We start from the raw sequence: 20,067 nt of genomic DNA on the forward strand, positions 1-20,067 counted from the left end.
AAGAAGAATGTCAAAATGTTTTAGACTAGGATTGCCAAAATCAATTTCCAGTGTTTGGTGCATATCATGCACTCTTATAGTTCTTTTGTACATAGGCCACAGCTCGTTCCACATCCATGCCATCAATTGCCTCGCCAGCCTTCCCCGCTATTAATTTTGATGCATGAGTTTTGTCTGCTGTTATTGCCTATTGGGGACGCAGGCTGATGCACCAACACTGTGATGCGTTAGCAGACGGAACATAGTTTACATCATGAAGTTTAAGGGGGGCATGGTTGTACAAAACGCGGAGATCACTTCATTTCTTGTTTTGTTGCTGAGAAACATCGGGATTGTGGTTGTTTATAATCTTTATTTGGATCATCTTCTGGTTAGTGCTAGTTACAAGGCAAATAGTCTAAACACCTAGTTTGATAGAGTTTCTACCACCATTGATGTCCTAGGCATTAAACTTACCGAGTTTACTAAAAATTTCTGCAAGACTTCCTGCACTCCCTTTACCGCTTTATTGTAAGAGAGCAGCAGATCAAGATGCTCTTATTAGCCATTATACAGAACTAGTTCATGGAAGGATAAAAGAAGCTTATGGAGGGTTTTTTTTTTTTTTTTTTTTACAATTTTCCCATAACTATACTCTGTATTACAACAGTATCAATAATAATAAGAAACAAAAAAAAAACCAGTTACAACATACGATTGGAAGGAAATGAATACTAATGCAGATGTATAACTAGTACCCGTATTGTCTAAGTAAGAATTTGAGTGTAGCAATCATTTAATCACCCTAACAGCAACATCGGTTTTGCTTCAGCTCTGCATGACTGCAAGAGATAGACCCCAATTAGAAAGATTTAAGTGTTTAGCCTATCACATAATGAAACCAACACTTAAAAAATCAATTAGGAGTAATAAATTCGCAATCCTTGAAACAATTTCCTACAGGCAAGTTGATTTATGAATGCAAGAAGGAAAAGATAATAACATCAAATCAATAAAATGCAGCAAATCAGAAACACACTCATTGGCTCATTGCCTCACATTCCCTTCTTGACTAAGGCCGAACCTTGGTTTTTTAGGATCAAATAAAAAATTATTCTTCTGCCCAGGTGAATCAGGCATTTACATGTAAAGGATCCTTTGGGTGCACTGCATTTGTGCAGAAATCATCCAGTTAAGTGAAACCACAGAAGAGTCAGAATACCAGTCTTAGCCATATTTCTAAATGCCAGTCAACCATATGGTGCATCATAAAACCCCATCAGAGTTCACAAGGAACAGGGTGAAAAGGAAGAGAATTCAGCCATGCGGCTGCTCACCTCATACAGAAGATGTATAGGTAAGGGAATCCACGACATCCACAATTTAGAATATCATCATAGCCAGGTACATTCTTCCAAACTGGTGTTGATGCCAGTTGGCCAGAAATCCAGCCCAAAATGATTTTGGCCAAATGCCAATTATTCACTCAATATCCGTGTTTTGACTTGATGTTCAGGAAAAGATTACTAAGGTATTTTTGTTTCTTGACATCCTGAACACTTAAATTAACTAATTGGTCCAACAACCACCATTTATCTCAACTTAGCTATATTATAACTTCATACACCACTTCACCTCCATTTACCTTTAAGTCCACACATTATATTCCACTACCCTCATAGAGAAATGACACTGTAGTCAAAGAAACTTCTGAAGATCAAGATAGAGAGACAGGAATCATTGCCAACGTTATGTGAAGGGTCAGACTTCCACTTAACTAAAGATAAGCATTTATCTTATTTCTAAATAGTAGAAAAAGAAGTATTATGGGTATTGGCATTCAGAGGACGAGATACAATTTGTTTTGTTTAAAGATCTCGCCAAACTGTGTTGATTGTTACCCCTGCTTTGGACCTCCCCTCTCCTCTCTAAAGTGTTTGTCTTAAGAAAAGATAGATAGGTATATTCACTAAATGCTGGGAATTTCACAATTCATCTCGCATATGGCCCAAAAATCACTTTGTTATTATTTAACAGGCAAGGCTAGCCTTAGTTCGAGTCTTTGACTTAATTGGAGATGACACAATCACAATGCTATGTAAAATGAGTGCCCCTAAATTGACTCATAAAGTGGTTGCAAACTCATTTTGCTAATTTATTGTCAACAATATTCACAGCATCCAGGAATTCACTACATCTACAGCCGACCTTACAGATTGAGGACATATAAATTCCAAAACTACGCCTTTCTGCAATCAAACCTTTCACCCACTTCTTGACAGAGCAGTATACATAGCAACTACTTAGTGGGAAGCAGTGAGGAGACAGCACAAATTTAATATATGGATCATTTGCAAATAAGTGAAATAAAGTACCTTTTATAAATAGTCAAAGTCATAGGCCAAACCATGGCACCTGCTACCTAAGATGGATAACAAAACACATTGAGCAGATCAAATGTCTAGTCATCTACAGCTTTATCCATAAAAGTGTGTTTGCCGCGAGCTTTCTGAACCTGCAGACAATTAAGGTCACAGACAATTGATACTTAACATCACGTAAAGCAATAACATCACATGCACTTTAATACACTTGCTGATTTTATGCTCAAGATTTTCAAGTCAGTACCTCCTTTTCCCATCCATATTTGACTGCAACGATGGCCAGAAGCAATATCTGTATCACACTCCCACCAAGCATTCCAGCCCAAATTCCCTGATCAATTGGAAGGGAAGAAAAGAAAAATAAAGGGGCATTGTCAGTCATCTCAAATACTCTAATCAGTAAATGATTTATCCTTATTTTTCATACCATCCAAGGGTAGCCATTTATTATTACTCCCTCCATCCCAATGGATTTGCTCCAAAGAAGAATTGCTACTCTGTACTTTTTTATGTATTGGTTGGATATAGTTGATGAGCGAAGAATTGGTGTGACCAAAGTAGTGATGTGAGAGTAAAGTAGTGGACCCTTATGCCATTTATGATATGGAGCAAACTCAATGGGACATTCAAAAAAGGAATGTGAGGCAAATCTAGTGGAATGGAAAGAGTACCATTCAAAGCTGTATATACTTGTCACCATTGACAAGTTTGGAGATTGGTTGAAGCTAAAATTTTGACAACATAGGAGATAGGAGTGCATAAAAAACTTTAGTTACACTTAGGCTAAGCCCTGGGGAAAAGGGCTTTGAGGGTGTGCATAATTAGTCTATTAGAAGTAGCTTAAGGATGGGGCCAGAGAGTTTGTTAGAGGTGATAGAAGGAAAGGAAGTCAGAACGTTATATAGAGAGGATATCAGGGAGGACAATGAAAGTACTGTTGGGTTTATATTGCTTTAGCTTGTAGTTGAGACTTGAAAGTGTCCATCCACTCAAAGGACTGGGTTTGGGCTGTAATTCTCCTTAGCGATTATTTAATTGCACTAATACAATCACCAGTTTTCCCCATAATCCTGTCCTTCCTCATGTCTAAATTCTAAGTTTACAGTCTATTACAAGTTTACAACTTACCATGTATCCAAAGTTAAGCACCCGTCCCATAAAAATCCCAAGAGGGAAGCCCACCAAGTAATAGCTCCCGATGTTTATATATGCTGCCAACGCTTGCCAACCTGATCCAACTGCTATGCCTGAGGAAAATCATTGAATATGTTAGATGATGAAAACAACACAGTCTGTTCAATACATTTTTCCAATAAATAAAAACAAATCACCTAAAAGAACTGGAGGGATGCTATTCAGGAAAATGGTGGGAGCCAGCAGATATGCTAACTTGCAGACAACAGAAATCACGGATGAATTAGGTGTGAAAATCATTGTTAGTCTGTCTGGGATAGCTAGCACCAGTGAGGAGAATATCAGTCCTATGATTAAAGATGTCAGCATACACACTTTGGCTGCAAACTTGGCACCACTGACATTTCCTGCTCCCAACTCAATGGCTACTCGAACGCTGTACACCAAGAATGAAATAATTCAGAACTTGACATTACATTTTCTATAGTCAATATCAAAACAAGAACATTGGAAATGTCAAGAAGTTACCCAGTGGCAGCAAGTATTCCAAGAGGAACCATCGACTCCCAGCCAAACAGAGTCACACTGTCAATGAAAATCCACCAAACCTAATTAGGCAAGCACTTTTCAAAAGAATATTCCATCCATTCCATATTACCAGTCCTCTATACTTTGCATTGGTTTTCTTTCTAGAATTACAATTAAATAAAAAACTAGACAGTTTGGAGTACGAATTCCATCACCAACACGACTTCATAGACAATTGGAGAAGCTGATTAGACTAACAATATGCATTAAGCAAAGCAATGACAAGGATCCATGTCCAACCATATAGAGAGAGCATCAACAGCAACATGTGAGCTTCCAGCATCCCCAGACGCTATAACCAGCAACCGATAATAGACATTTTCCAATCTACAAAACATTGAAAATCATGGAAAAGATCATATTTATTATTTGCTCATTGACTTATAACACCTGCATAAAGAACATAACATTAAAAAATCATTTCATTGATAGATTTAAATTAACTAATAAGTGAAGTTAATATCAGTCAAGCCTATAACTAACTAGTTTCAGATAGAAACCCTGAATAGAAATCATATCCTGAAGAGCTAAACCATAGACCAAATGCTAAAATAGAAAAGTAGATCATGAGTCAAAATACCTACAGGACCATGACACCAGAAGCCAAAGCAAGCTTGAAGAAGTCCCACAAATCAGTAAAAGCAAGCCATGAGAAACCATTCCATGTCTTAGGACACCCACCATAAAGAACATACCCATACATTATAAAAACTGAGAGCCACCAAGAAAAATCAAGAGTAAGGGCAGTCCCAACTATACCAACGCCAAGCTTATAAACAAAAAGCCAGCTAATAATGGCATGAACTCCCAGAGCCACAGCAGAAGACCAGGCAATAATAGCCATTTTTAGTTGACTCTGCAAGAATCTCTGAAATGAGAATTGAAATACAAAGCTCAGGTGCATGGGGATCAACCATCTTGCCACTAAGCCAGTTCGTTCTGCCACTTCAGCTGATTGGCCAAGAATCTTCAGTAGAGGTGCGGCAAATATGAACATGGGAAGCAAAAGAATTGCACAAAAAGAGAGAACTACACATGAGCGCTGCACGTAGATGCCTAGCATGTGGTGCTGTCTAGCACCATAGGCTTGCCCACATAATGTCTCCAATGCAGTTGCCATTCCTATCTGAACATCAAAAATCAATTTTTAAAAGTTAACAGAGACCTTTTTTCCCTATCTTACATAAGCTCCAATAACATCTTAATGTTGTTGTTTCCCCAAGTGTATTCCTCAATCCCTGTGTCCTCATGCCCATCAAATTTGTATAACAAAAATATGGATTTGGCTTATGAGGTTGTGACCATTTTTACATGCTATAAATTCATATTCTACTTTGAACAACGATGCTTGAATATTAAGTCCACTTTAGCTATAAATAATATAATGTGACAGGGAAAAAATCCCCTCAACAACTCTCTAACTAATCAACAATTTATTTTCCTCCATGTTTATACACAATTATTAACACCTCCAATATTACAAAAATGGTTACTATAGGAGTCGGAGATGTTGTATACTCCGTATGAGAGAAACAACTTATAATTGTTATTTAGAGAGATATATTTTTACCTTTATAATCCAAGGTTTATGTACTGTAGGAGATAATGAAATATTATCGGTGAAAATAAACAGGCTAGACGTGAACGTATATTAAAATGAATCTAAGTTACACACAAGATCATCATAGTTATAAACCTTTTACCATGAACAAACAAAATAAGAGTCCCTAATTAACCTCAATCACCCACAATTGGCATCGTCAACCTTCATGCAAAAAACACACTCTTTTGTTAAGCATGGACCTCCTTAAGCACCCATATATAGACCCTAAATACACCTAATTTCCTTAAAAATAAATACCAATAGAATAGTAACCTACATAATACAGAGCTCCTCCATCACATATAGTCGTGGATGTCAGCTAGCTTAGCAGGTAAGTAAAGTTGTAGATGGTAGTCATGGTACCCAAGACCTAGGATCGAATTAAGGTCAAGACTTCAAGATGTAAAATCGAATCTTGTCAACATCATTCTCCTTTATCACTCTCTACAAAAATCAACTAAAAACCCTTAAACATTTCAAAAACCCCAACAAATCCCACTTAGTAAATTTCATCAAAATCAATACAAAACCATGAAATGCAGCAATGTTTATCAAATTAAGACAAATGAAGAGACAGAAAGAAATCATACCAAGAAACCGAAGCTAATGGAGATAAGAAAGGTGGTAGCAATGGAAAAAGCAGCAAGATCAAGGTCACTCAAATGACCAGCCAAAGATTGAGTGATAATAGTAAGAGAAAACATAGCAAAACGGCAAAAGATGGAAGGCCCAGCAATCTTCCATATCTTTTTGAGCTCTTCCCATGTCTTTCTCTCTTCTCCAATCAAATCATCTGTATTTGTGATTCTTCCATCAACCATATTGTTGGGGTTATTGGGGTGGAGCAACAATGGGTGTTGTTGCTCCTCTCTCATACTTTGAAATCTGGGATTTTGTCAATTTTCTAACTTCATTTTTGTGTTTTGTTTGTTGCTTCAACAAATGGGCATTTAGTTTATTTATCAGTTTATGCGAATCAAGTGGCGGGTTCCGTGGCCTTCTTTTCGTTTATTACAAAATTTTGTACTTTAGTGTTCTCAATCTTTTGATGTTTGACATATTTCAATTTTTTTTTTTTTTTTTTTTTTTTGGACATATTCCAACGTTGCTTTTCTATGGTTTCACAGCTTTCACTAATCTATCCATATAATTCTCCGGTTCTCTTTTAAATGCAATACTTTGACTTTTATAATATTCATATACTACTTTAATTAGTATTTCTAATTTATATTTAAGGAAAAATATAGTCGGGATCTTGTTAGAAAACCACAAGGGTGGATGATGAAAATCGATCCCAGGATTCTCTGGAATTGGAAGGAAAGTTCTAACCACTTGAGCTATCCCTCACACTCAACGAAATATATTCATTAATTTCAGTGATTTGCATGTAATTTTGCCATGCATTCGTAAACTTATAACAAAAAAAGTAATAAAAAAAAAAATTAAATCCTTATTTTGTAGCCATAGGGCTACATATATATAGCATTATCCAAATTTTAAAATGTAATTTTGCTAAAGCATTTATTTACTCAAGTTGAGGTGATAAAACTCAACTGAGCCTAAGTTAATTGACCTTCATTTTGTCATATGAAGAGAATATTAAGTTAACCAATTTCATTACCACTGTTTTGCTCATTGATTAAAACATTGGTTTAATTATATTTGAGTATATTCATTCATATTTATGAGCCTAGATCTAGGTTTTCAAGAAGCAGAAAAGAAAAAAGAGAACCACTATCAAATAAATTTAGAGGCCTTAAATTTCCAGAAGTAAATCAGGTCAACTTTGGTTCTCTCAACATCGAATTATCTAGTTTCGATCATTGTTTGGTGTAGATATTTGTGTAAGAGTTGGTTTTTCTAATTATACTTAATAGAAGAAAGAAGATTCAGATAAACAGCATTATACATTCATTCCACAATGAACAGAATTGATTTCCATCTACTTAAATTTACAAAATTGGAAGCTGTACCACTACAAATGTCACTAGAGCCACAAAGTTGCAGGCAAGAAATCAGATGTCCCTTAATTCTCCTAACCTAAGAACAACAATTAGTCAGCTTCTCTAATTCCAACATTCTTCCCCCCAAAGTAGCAACTTCTGCTCCTTTATACTTTCCTGGTAGACTAATGAGAATCACTAGAATCTGCACGAAGAATGTTCAGGTATTTGACCGGTCAAAAGGAACACGGACAAAGAGCCTTCCATGCAAGCTAACAACAGCAGAAGTATGTAGTGGATCTATTCTCACCGGAAAGATAACAATCTGAAAGCCATCAACCACACAGAATTAGTCAGATTATAACACTTATTCTTCTTCCTCCTATCCCACTCTCTTGCAATCAGGCAAAAGACTGAGGGCTTAGGTGTAGGAAATGCAAGCAAGTTCATTAGACCACTAATCTCTTTTCATCTGTCTAGACAAGAGTGGCCGTTCCTGAATATCATTTCATGAATTCTTTGACATAATAAGAGATACTAATACATCTAAAGACCTGATAATATAAACCCACCACTTAAGCCAACACATAGTGAAGCTGCGATGAGGCTAATTGATAAAACCATAAGATTAAATTTTCCAATGACATCACTAAATGATGATTTTACAAGCATGTCATGAGCGGAAAGATCTAAGGAAAATTTGCCAAGAATAACACCACCTTTGCAAGGTCTTCCCAAAATAGAACAACCTTTTGACACATATCCGCTATAAATGGAACAAAAAAAACCAGTGACCTGTTGTGCAAGTTATAATGGACACGTGTCATATTTTGATTGGTCAGGATTTTTCAAAACATTTTTCTGATTTTAAATTTTTTTAAAAAAAATAAACTTAAAATTAAAAAATCAAAACTGAAATTAAAAATAAAAAAAATAAAATTAAAATTAAAAAAAAAAAGAAACCCCATCCTACCCAACCGCCTCCTAACAGCCACCCCAACCACCACCTCTTCTTCCTTCCCCACCCCAGCCACCACCCTTTCTCCCTTCCCCACCGCTGTCTGGTGCTACAGACCCCCCTCCCCTTCCCCCTGCCGGAAACGGCCCTCCTCCCCAACAGTACTGCCAATTACCTCACCATTTTTAGATTTGAAACCATTTCACTCCTAAAAAACTGAGACACACCTTTGAAACATTGAGTTTGACAGCCTCACTTCCAGTCGACGACGACGCATTGTGGGCAGTCATCGACTCTGCTGCTGCGGCTTCTTACTCTTCCTCCTCTCCCACCACCACCACCACCATTTTCCATAAACCATGATCAACCCTAAATCACACTCCCTATTTCAAATCTCCACCCAAACCTCGATTCATCAACCCTAATTCTCCTCTATATATCCCCAAATCTCCCCCAAATTACGCCATTAATGGCTCAATTAGGGTTTCTTCTAATAATGATATTCGCCATTTTCGTCGCCCATAGAAGATGTCGAGAATTTCCTCCCCTTGTGTTTTATCCAATTTGCTCAGCTCTTCAAAAACCATGTTGGGTTCGATTAGGATCCATACTTGGACCAGCATGAGATTGGAATGAAGATATATTAGAGGCAATGGAAGACACTATTTCAAGTGAAGACGCACAAGCACTTTTTGACATCGCTTCTGATAAATTTCAAGAAATGGCAGCTCGGCCTTGTTCAATATGGGCAATGTTCATATGTCCAAGGCAAGGAAGTAGGTATCTTTTTCAAAGGATCCTTCGGGTAGAGTAGCCCTGATTAGTGAGGAAGGAGGAGGTGGTGGTTGGGGTGGCCGCCGGCAGGGGGCTGGGTGGGGAAGGGTTTTTTTTAAAAAAAAAGGAATTTTTTTTTTAAAAAAACAAAATTGTAAAAAAAAAAAAGGTTGGCCACTAATATTGTGACACGTGTCACTGGTAGCATGTTAACCAGGTTACCAACAGGTCACGTTCCATTTATAGCATATATGTATCAAAAGTGGTTCTATTTTGAAATAATCAAAAGGTTGTTCCATTTACGGAAGACCGGTAAAAGGTGGTGTTATTCATGGCAAATTTTCCAAGGTCTAAAAATATGCAGGTTCTGGAAAAGCTTGCTTTGAGGATGATCTAATGGACTTGTAATACAAAGCACAGAACCACTAAAATCAAACTCAAGGGTTGTTGCAATTTACCTTCCTAAACGGAGTGATGCCCCAGGGATTGTCAAGCTGCTCTGGCTGACCAGTGATGACCAGACGACCAGCAGGATCAGACTGAACGCGGACCTGAAGCATTAAAAGACAGAAAGAAGGTGAAGTGCATTTCATCAATTTAAATCAAGAGGCACACCTTTTGAATAATATGCAAGAAAAGTGCACTGATCAGGGTTATCCTGACATTGCACCTCATGAACCAAGCAACATGAGAGTCCTTTTAGACAAAAGACATCAGATAAAGGAGGCCCTTTAATGAAACCACAATATTAAGGAATGCCAATGAGCATTTATTGATGTATGAATGATGAACAAAATTTAGATACCATACAAACATGGAGATTGCAGATAACATTGCAAGGCCATAGCAGCCCAAGAAGCCCCAATCTTTTCACCAAATGTACAGATGCAACTTGTATGCCTATGTGTTAGATTTGAACTTTATTTCATAATAGCTCACTCTAACGTAGATATCTTATACTCCCTCCGTTTTTAAATACTTGCTCCATTTTCCATTTCCGGCCGTTTTTAAATACTTGCTCCATTTCCTTATTTGGAAAGCTATTACAATATTTAATTCATTTCTATCACCTAATGGACCCAACATAATTCATATTTTATTAATTTCATATTCTCTCTCCTCCAATTCTTTCTACTACTTTTGCTTTTTACAATTTTTTATTCTTCCACCTACCCCACTACCTCCATATTTTATTACTTTATCCAATTTCTCCTAAAACTCCGCGCATAAAGAAATGGAGCAAGTATTTTAAAATGGAGGGAGTATACTACATACTCAGTACCACATAAAACTTCATAACTGCATTTCAAAACTGAGCAGTCTCCCCATTCTTCTCCCTACATTAATATGCCTATTGACCATTGTAAAGCACAACCTATGATGCCCATATACCTAGCAACTTAAACCTTTCATGCATATATAATAAATATTTTTGTGATGACAAAATAGCATTACCCAAGCGACCAAACCATATGAATTCTGAAGGTTCAAAAAAGATAGTTTCATATTTAGCAAGTATTTTAATTAGTAAAAACAGACATTTTCAATCAGAAAGTGAAAACCTATCTGCAAATATAGGTGAATATTTTTATGGAGAACAGGGATGCAAGAGAAAGAGAACATCAAGCCAGAGAATTAAAAGGAACACAATCTCATTCTACAAGGACAAAATACAGTACCTCCTCTCGAAGAAGCCCGGGAACTAAGGCATAAACCTCATAACAATCTTTCTGCAAGAGAAGAGGAAGAAATACAAACCAAACCATCATCAGCAACAAGACACACTTGCTTGAAGGGAGAGAGAGTTACAACTGAGTTATGTAGGAACTAGGAACCAGTCTTAGAAAACTCACACTTTCTTTGACATTAATTTTCACCCAATCAGCTGGGGGGCCGGCATCCAGAACTGTTGGAACCGTCCTGAAATTAAGAGGGAAATGCGGTTCATTAGATACATAAGTCGGGTAAGTTTGGCAAAATCAAACTTAATACATAAATTCTATCCATCAGCTTTCTCCCCTAAGTTTTTGCAGCTGGTTTCTTTGATATTTTTATTCCATTAATAGTCATTAACATGTAGCAATTAAAGTTGTTACAAGTGACTGAGAGACTAAACAGAGGCAGATCTTTTCATATTTTGTTTGGTTTAGCCAGAAAGGATATACAAATGCTATGCTCAATCATGTCTTTTTATTTTATAGGGTCTTCTGTATTTGTATGTGTTGAGGAGGGGGACCAAAAGGGGTCTAAGAGGAGAGGGGAATCTGGGAATCTCAACTGTTTGTTTGCTTCAGGCATCTCATTTTCTGCAAGCTCCAGATTACTTGGTTTCTTCTGCTTTACACCTGCATCACATAATCATGCAAACATATCAGCAACGATTTCAGTTAAACGCATATATAAAAAGCATGATAAGATCAGCAATATACCAATATTTTTCAGATGCTTTTCACGTTTTTGTGAAGAATTGATGCTCTTATCCTGCAAGCAGAAAGCATTTAATGATATCTCAGGAAAATGAAGATGAACAGAATATCAAATTATGAATCTCCAAACCAGAAAGTCAAAGCATCACAGAATCTTTTCACAAATATTGACTTAGAATTACCTTAACATAAGTGATATGCAAATAAAACTCCAAATAAAGTAAACTTAGTTACAAAGTGATATGTACTACAGACTTATTTGCTGGTCAGAATTAGAGGCTAAAGGGAATTAAGATATTCCGAGAGTATACTACTTGAGATTGATTAAGATAAAATCCCCTACAAAACACAAAATTCTTCACCATCCCCATGATCCCATGTGCTTCGAGCCTCCTCCACCAACCCAGGATGCCATCTACTACCACCAGTGCTACACTTCCTGTCATCACCCATTACCCTTGCCAAAATACCCTACCCTTGTTGGCCCCATAAAGAAACCGCAAAAGCCCTTTACCAATTACCGCATTCTGACAGCAACAGGTGAGCCATCGCCAGTGCATTCGACAAGTTTAGGAATGTAGCAGAGCTGAGCCCAGCTCAGAGGACTCTTCAACTCTGCTTGGCTAGTCCAGCAAAGCCAAACAAATCTCTAAAATGGATGAGGCTAAGCTCAGTCAGGTTCAGGTCAGCTGGCAAGTAATAATTAAGTAAATATTTGCAATATATTTTTATACTGTAAAATTGTGATTTCTTTCTTTGACATCTATCACGTCATTAAATTTTCTAATAAAAAAATCAAAATCAAGAGCCGAACCTCAAGTTCAAAAGCTTGGCGAGCATTACATCCCCACTTAGCATTTTTACACCTCTAAACAAGATTAATAGGAGGAAACAAAGGAAAAAGAGAAGGGGAGTTAACATTGTAAGGAAAAGGGCCCTTGGGCATCTTTGAACAAGAAACTCTGAAATCAACAAGTATAAGAGATGGGGCTGAGAAAGAAAGCACAAAAGGGAAAGAATCTTAATTTTCTATGGGTTAAATCTAGGCAATGGGATGGGCATTGGCTTTGTTCCATGGACACATAGGCAAGAACTAAGAAGAGGAACTGTGACAAAGGAGGGAGGAGAATACAACATGTCATTGAGAGAAGGTAAAGGGAAAGGACAGTTTTTTAAATATTCTTTTTCCCCTTTTCCCTTCTTGTCCAAAATATCACATTGGTCAGCTATAATATATTTAAACCATTTGATGGAAGATTCTCAAAATACTTCTTTTATACAGTAGTTCTATTCTATTGCCTACTAAATCCTAAAATGTGCCATCGTCTGTACCATATTACAATTCTTATGCATATACACCAAACGATGCAAGTATATAAAGCCAATTCTCCACCATTGTATACCTTAATAATGGGCTCCCCCACTTCTCCCAATCCAATTTCCCGCTGAGCATGCCAACCCTGCATTGCACGAGCAGCAGCATCTCTCCTCACCCTTCCTGAACTGGCTTGGTATGCATTTCCCTAAAACGGAGATTCAACACATCAGAATTTTGCACCATATCATTAGTAAAGCTAACAACAGCAGTCTTAGTCCCAAGATGATTTGGATTCGGCTAACATGAATCGTCATAAGGAATTGTCCACCAAAAAATGGAACAAAGATGCAAAAGAGATACTCCATTCCTTTTTGTTTGTCCCGTAATCCTTTTTGGGATGTCCCTTTGAGATTGCTCCATTACCTTATTTCATAATTTTTCCCACTTGCAACCCCTCTTACTCTCTCCCTCTACATCTTCATCAACCCCACTTGCAACCCCATGTGCACAATATTACCTTGCTTCTCAAAAGAATGAACTTTGCTCTATGCAACAATCAAATAGGGACGACAGATGGAGCAAAATGAAATTGGATGAAAATGAAAGTGGACGAAAAATGAAAAAATATATAGTGAGCAAAAAAATGAGGATAGCATAAGGTGAAAACCCAAAACGAGGATATTAAAATAAAATTTTGAAACAGTTTTATAAAGGAGGACTAAGGGGTGATTAAAATTAAAATATAAAAAGTTAAACAAGAGTAAATACACATAAAAAGTTTGAATAAACTTAACAAAGAAAAATAAACAGAGTTTACAAAACATGATAGATTTAGGTAAAAGAAACGGAGGTAATACATTTAAATTATAGAACTTTTCCCTCTAATCCGTCCAATCCAACACAATATTTTCCTTAATCTCCAAAAGGCTCATATCATTCTCAATCACCCTCCTCCAAGTTTTCTTAGGTCTTTCTCTACCCCTCACGATTCCATCACTTTGTCATTCTTCAAGTTTCCTTACCTAAGCCTCACTTGATCTCCGTCATACATGGCCAAACCATCCAAGGCGACACTCCCTCGTCTTGTTCTCAATAAATATAAATCACAAAAAATTGTTACACCAAATTCAATAAAATGGTAAGCAATAAAGTTGCAGCAATTCCCACAACAGTAACAAAGACCATATGACTTGTCCTTAACATGGTTTGCCGGCTGTCTTTAACGTGAGATTTGAGACCAAACAAATCCCGGAATCTGATGAAGTATTCCCCTTCCTTATCTTCAATCCATGTTCTTTAAAGTGTGGAAGGGTCCAGAATGATTTTCCAAATTTCAACCACTAACCTTACCTTACAAATATAAAGGCACAAGACTACAATAGTTTTTTCTAAAAAAAATATAATGCCAAAAGCTTGACATTTTTTCTGTTTTCTCATCTCGTCTTGCTTGCTGCACAATAGAAAATTCCTAGACCACCTTCTACCAGATACCGAACAAAGAATATAATAGCATCTACTTATCATGCTTATATTGCTTCAGAAATGCAATAAAGGGGGAAAGGAAAAAAAAAAAAAAAAAAACTAATGCAATTTAAATGAGAGCTTTGTGTAGAGGTCACTCTAGCTCTAAAGGCCAGGAGCTAACCCCAGGAAACTACAACATGCAAAAGATTGCAGAGATTCCTACTCAAGGAAAAGCCACTCTGGTTGTACATGGGCTTATTTGAAACAAAAGCCAACAGGAGATCACCTAATTTCCCAATCCGATGATGGAATGTGCTAATTTTTAATAAGAAAGCATCATAGAGCTTTCAGAAAAGGGTAAATCAATATTTATGTATCACATTAGGACATAAAGAACTATAACTTTTTTTTGCAACTACCCTGTTTAAGGTTTGTAGAGATAAATAGCCTATAATACGACCAAGGAATGGCATGAAAATGAGAGCTAAATACAAATTTTTTCTTTTTATTTTCACGTGTCATCTTTCCATCTAAGACTACCCGGAGATACACATTTAGATCTTCTACGGTTTCCCTTCCAAGTAAGTTTTGTCTTAGAGATTGCTCCTCTGACTTAAGGAGTTAAGGATAGTTGGGATGAAAAAGAAAGCTAAGGCACCTATGCTACCAAAAAGTTAAAAAAAAATTAATAAATAAATAAGAGAAGAAAAGAAAAGAAACATATAAAGCCCAATAAGAGGCTTTACAAATATTGTCAGAATGATTAGCACAGAGTCCAGGATCATAAGATTCAAGTAAAAAGACTTAGCAATATATAGACTGAACTCATGACCACTTGATCAAATGCGAAATTTGTAAGATGAGAAGAAAAGGAAAAAGAAAAAAAAAAAAAAAAAAACACACACACACACACACACACACACACACACAAGTACACAACTACACAACCACTCTTTATAAGAAATTTATAATCTTGAAGTCTACCTCATTTTCAGCATATGGCTCAGGCATTGTTGCATCAGGAAATTCAAGCTCACCAATTTCTCTTTTGTGTTTTTCATATTCCAGAAGTGCCTGTACAGAAAGCAAACGCAACGATAAATCCATTAAACCTCTGGTAAATTGTACAGCAGCTAAAACAGCAACATGGAGTCAGTAAACCAATTTGTAAATTGTAATTTAAGTATAAAATCTAGTTATACTATAGGTGTGCACCAAAAGAATTTCAGTTGAAGTATAAGAGTTGATTAAATCCTTCTTAGCTGCCTCAGGAAAAGTTTTCTACCTCTAGCTTTGAGACTTAATTGGTTCAACAAGAGGGTACCCAATTACACACTCAATTTCAGAATGCTAACCATGTATAAGTTCATCCTTGAGAACATATCCACAATTAATTTTATACTAACTCCGTTTCTTATTATTTGCAACAAAGGAATTTTTTTTGTCTCACAAATGATACCTCTTTGTTGCAAATAATAAGAAGCGAAGATAGTAATATACAACCGAGATCGCACTTCGCACAATACAGTAAATCACAGAAGTATAGCACACAAGAAGAAATGATAAAAAGGAGAACCATAGCCATATCTTTTTACAAAGGCATTACCTTCTCATAGAAAATTCGAAATGTCCAAGAAACTGTAGTGCAGGTCCTGAAACAAAGAAAATAATTTATATACATTATATGTAGAGAAAAACAGAAGAATAATATGCCTGACGTTGTACAAATTCAAGTCTCCCTGAATTATGAATAAACTGAAAGTCCAAAATAAAATGCAGTTTATTCACTTCAAAAACAGTTAACTTCTGACTTTTCCAGCACATACAAGCAAAAAATTGATAAACAAGGCATTTCTTACTTGGGCGGATGGAAAGATTCTCCAACTTGCCGCCACAGCTTGTATGTGGTAACCTGTGAAAGAAATGGCAATGACTTTAAAAACTTTCTATATGAATCCTTTGTTCATGAAAGAGGATATCCAATTTAAGTTAACTAGGAATGTGAAATCAATCAATAGATCTACATTCGCCTTATACCATTACAAACAAACAAGTGCTTACAAACCCTTGCACTTACATTAAAAGCGTGTAATAGACTAACCTACAGAGGGGTAGTTTGGGTATTCTAATAATATTAGTTTACCAGGTTAATAGTCCTTGGTATAAATAGAGAGGGAGGGGAAAGAAAATGGTAGGCAGAAATTTGGTGAGATCCCTTGAGAGAGTTATGGCCTAAAGCCATTATTAGAGAGTTGTGAGCTAAACTAACTATTGGAGATTAATAGCCTTAAGCTATTAAACATTTAAACGGTTAAACCTATCTTTTGTAATCCTTGCCATTTTCAATCAATATCCAAGCTTTAATCTTTTATTGTTGCATTATTAAATCAGAAATATAAACCCAAAAAATCAGTTCATAACAAAGCGGAAGCTGAGAAAAATGACAATGTTAAACTAACTTGACGTAGGGTTTCCCATTTTGGTAAAGGTTACAATCATGGTCACAGTTGTGCAACATAGATTCATACTTTATAGTAGTGTCAAGCAAAGAGTTGACATAGATGCTGCATGATTTTCGTTTTTTTTTCAGGCTGTTTTAGCCTATAATAGGCCTGTACCAACCTATACAACTCTAAATTGGTTGCACAGTTAACATCAGTTCTGTAAGTTATGATATGCAATGTTTGTTTCGTCATGCAATGGAAAAAAACTTAAACCACAAATGCAATACAAGGTCCAGCATATCATTCTTGCACATCAATAATATGATGTAAAATTCATGTATAATATGGGGTAAAAAAACAAGAAAACATCCAGATCATGCAACACAGCACAAGTAGAAGTACAAGGGGATAACAACTAAGAAACTTTATAGTCTCTAGAGCGGAAAGTTAGTGCCAAACCCTTGAAGAGCTAAAACATACATGAAAGCACAGTATACTAAGAATGAGAATATATAAGACTTGAAACAAAGAATCTGCAAAAGGAATCATACCCTGTCATATCCACCCAATTGAATCACAGCTCTCCACAACCTAAGCAGCACAGAAATAAGAAATTTCTTTGTCAGCTGACATGTTTCACATACTTCATATTTAACAAGTAGTAATTAAGCAATTGGAGTGAGAGGCAAACAAGTAAAGGAGCATACTTAAGGCAATTTAGAGGCTCTCCATAAAACTTGTGGGGCTTAAATTCCATGTATCTTTCTTTATAGAAGGCTTCAAGCTCTTTGATGAACTCAGCTTGTTCTTCCTTAGTCCCGGCCTCCTCATCCTCTTCAATCATCTACAAGTAATTCAAACAAGGGATTATTTCCTAAACCACATTCGATAATAACAAAACAAAAACAATAATGCCATATACCTTTCCAATTTCTAAGTACTAATAATTAATTATTCAATTCAATTTCAAGGATTTTGTTACCTTAAGCCTCTTGGCACCATTACTAGAGCGCCCGCCACTGGCATCATGAAACGTTCTTATCCACGGTCTCCCTGAGGAGGATCGAGGCGTAGTAGGGTCCCCACCAACACCATTTTGGGTCTTGTTATCAGATGCTCCACCTGCTTCATGTTCTTCCCCACCGCCACCGCCACCACGCGCCCTCTTCGAAGAGTTTTCAGTCCCATTGACACTCCCATTCCCATTCCCATTTTCATTTCCATTTCCATTTCCATTTCCATTCATATTTCCATTCCCATTTGCAGGAGGGCTGGTTTGGTTTTGGTCAGGTGAATCACTCTCTTCAAGTTCAGGTTCTTCCTCAGGACCATCATCTACATCCATCTCACACTGACTCCTACCCATTTCTTACTCCTAACAATAAAATTAATAAATTAAATTTAAAAAAAAAATGTTAATCACCCACTACTATGAACAACAATTCAACCCAAATTTTTTAATTTAATTGTTATGCACTAATATCATGAACAATTGAACCCCAAAAAAAAGTTTTTCCAAATAGGGGTTTAGTGGGTTCAACAAAACCCCCAAATCTGAGAATTTTCTGAGTTTTTCAGTCTAAAAAAAAATGAAGAACCAAAAAAGGAAAACCCTTTTAAGGGGCAACAAAAATAAGAATTTAGACAACAATTTACCTAAAAGCGAGTGACAATTTCAGGGTTTTTGCGATTCTGAATTCGATTTCTGGAAAAAGTTTGATTTGCCCAGAATTGTTTTGCTCTCAATCCTCTTTGTTCATCAAATAGGGGGAATTAAAAGAGAAGTTAATGAGGGAAATTGAGTGTGAAAATTTAGTTGAAAAGGCTGGAAAATTGAAATGGATGAAGAATTGTTGAGAAATACGTACGAAAATCGGAGTAGTGTAAATGTGTAATGCTTCCAAGTTCCAACTATGAGGTCTGGGGCATTCGGCAAGGTCGAATATTGCTTTGGAACAAATTTTTTTCAAAATTGGAAAAATCTTTACCTAAACATAGAATAATATCAATTTATTAACAATTATTAATAATACATTCAATCCATGATTTGGTCATAAATTTCTCATGATATAGGGCCTATTCTGATTTGAGTTAAACTGAACTGATTAGAGCTGAATTGAACTGAACTAAACTGAATAGAGCTAAATTGAACTGTTTTTGAGAGAATGAAAGTAGGAACTGAAGTGAACTGATTGGAGCTGAACTGATTGGAGTTGAACTGAACTGAACTGAACTGATTGGAGCTTAACTGAAATTAAGCTGAAGAGAACAGGCCCTATAATCACTTTGTTTTTAAAATATTGTTTTATTTTTTTCATGCACGGAGTTTTAGGAGAATTTGGAGAAAATAATAAAATATAGAAGTAGTGGGGTAGGTGGAACTGTGGAAGAATAAAAAATTGTAAAAAAAAACTAAAACCAAAAGTAGTTGAGAGACTTAGAGAAGAGGGAAAATGAAATTAGCAAATTTGTCAAAAAAAAATCTTTTAAAAGCACTATTTTGCGAAAAAAAAAAAACCTTATAAAAGCTTTTTAGTTAAAAAAAAAACCACCACATTCATTTTTTTTGCGAGAGGAAATTTATTTCCTTAATTAGACTCTAATTTCTTCCCATTTCTTCTAATTAACTACTAACCCACCCAATTACTTAATAATTATATTTAATTTATACATAAAAAAAATTAAAAAAAAAACCAGCACCCCAACCACCAACCAACCACCCTTCCCCTTCCCCCTCCCTTTGAACAACCCCCTCACCCATCAGACCCGCCGCCCAGATCCCCCCACCTCCGGCGACCTACCTCCACCGCTGGTGGACCATCCCTTTCCCTCTTATCCCCGTTGGTGACCACCACCTCCCTTTGAATTTTTGGATCTTATATACTCAAACATGCTCAAATCAAGTCCAAATCAATTCCAATTTGTTTCTAAATCACCCTAGCATCACATACATACATAATCAAAGCCAAAACAAGCATCAATTGCAAGAAAGATGCACAAAATTAAAAACCCCAAATCAATTTTCTAGGGTTTTTCAAAATCAAGGAGATGG

The 20,067-nt window shown here is 36.3% G+C and overlaps 2 protein-coding genes across 4 annotated transcripts; both read right to left on the reverse strand.

Moving 5' to 3' along the window:
* Window positions 1–588: 588 nt before the first annotated feature.
* On the reverse strand, window positions 589–6,647 carry LOC145585349 (protein DETOXIFICATION 27-like). The gene is made up of 9 exons (XM_081642055.1): window positions 6,279–6,647; window positions 4,670–5,211; window positions 4,326–4,412; window positions 4,026–4,082; window positions 3,695–3,933; window positions 3,492–3,610; window positions 2,608–2,694; window positions 2,355–2,494; window positions 589–821 (listed from the first exon to the last, which is right to left on the reverse strand). The coding sequence occupies exons 1-8, from the start codon at window positions 6,561–6,563 to the stop codon at window positions 2,441–2,443; spliced, it is 1,470 nt and encodes a 489-aa protein (XP_081498181.1). The 5' UTR covers window positions 6,564–6,647; the 3' UTR covers window positions 589–821; window positions 2,355–2,440.
* A 929-nt stretch (window positions 6,648–7,576) lies between these two features.
* On the reverse strand, window positions 7,577–18,991 carry LOC145585350 (AT-rich interactive domain-containing protein 5-like). Of its 3 annotated transcripts, XM_081642057.1 has the most exons (15): window positions 18,884–18,986; window positions 18,672–18,765; window positions 17,998–18,390; window positions 17,723–17,859; window positions 17,567–17,606; window positions 16,431–16,483; window positions 16,178–16,223; window positions 15,556–15,645; window positions 13,193–13,312; window positions 11,793–11,844; window positions 11,642–11,708; window positions 11,217–11,283; window positions 11,043–11,093; window positions 9,822–9,914; window positions 7,577–7,956 (listed from the first exon to the last, which is right to left on the reverse strand). In XM_081642057.1, exons 3-15 carry the CDS (start codon window positions 18,379–18,381, stop codon window positions 7,852–7,854), a joined length of 1,305 nt encoding a protein of 434 aa, XP_081498183.1. In that variant the 5' UTR covers window positions 18,382–18,390; window positions 18,672–18,765; window positions 18,884–18,986; the 3' UTR covers window positions 7,577–7,851. The 3 variants fall into 3 exon arrangements, with proteins under 3 accessions (XP_081498183.1, XP_081498182.1, XP_081498184.1); XM_081642056.1 differs by having other exon boundaries at window positions 18,672–18,991; XM_081642058.1 differs by lacking the exon at window positions 13,193–13,312 and having other exon boundaries at window positions 18,672–18,991.
* Between the last annotated feature and the right edge of the window lie 1,076 nt (window positions 18,992–20,067).

Source organism: Chenopodium album, chromosome 16 (genome assembly GCF_948465745.1).
Source record: "Chenopodium album chromosome 16, dcCheAlbu1.1, whole genome shotgun sequence".
NCBI classification, from domain to species: domain Eukaryota; kingdom Viridiplantae; phylum Streptophyta; class Magnoliopsida; order Caryophyllales; family Amaranthaceae; genus Chenopodium; species Chenopodium album.

What these genes read in the sequence shown, in the direction of transcription:
- LOC145585350 (XM_081642056.1), bottom strand. Translation starts at nt 18,381, where the DNA reads ATGGGTAGGAGTCAGTGTGAGATGGATGTAGATGATGGTCCTGAGGAA. An exon ending in GAATCTTTCCATCCGCCCAA is followed by an intron (nt 16,224 to 16,430) that starts GTAAGAAATGCC and finishes TCTTTGTTTCAG; the next exon opens with GACCTGCACTACAGTTTCTT. An exon ending in ATGCCTGAAGCAAACAAACA is followed by an intron (nt 11,284 to 11,641) that starts GTTGAGATTCCC and finishes TCTTAATTTCAG; the next exon opens with GACGGTTCCAACAGTTCTGG.
- LOC145585349 (XM_081642055.1), bottom strand. Translation starts at nt 6,563, where the DNA reads ATGAGAGAGGAGCAACAACACCCATTGTTGCTCCACCCCAATAACCCC. An exon ending in GCTTCTGGTGTCATGGTCCT is followed by an intron (nt 4,413 to 4,669) that starts GTAGGTATTTTG and finishes AATGTTTTGTAG; the next exon opens with ATTGGAAAATGTCTATTATC. An exon ending in TGCTTAACTTTGGATACATG is followed by an intron (nt 2,695 to 3,491) that starts GTAAGTTGTAAA and finishes CCAATTGATCAG; the next exon opens with GGAATTTGGGCTGGAATGCT.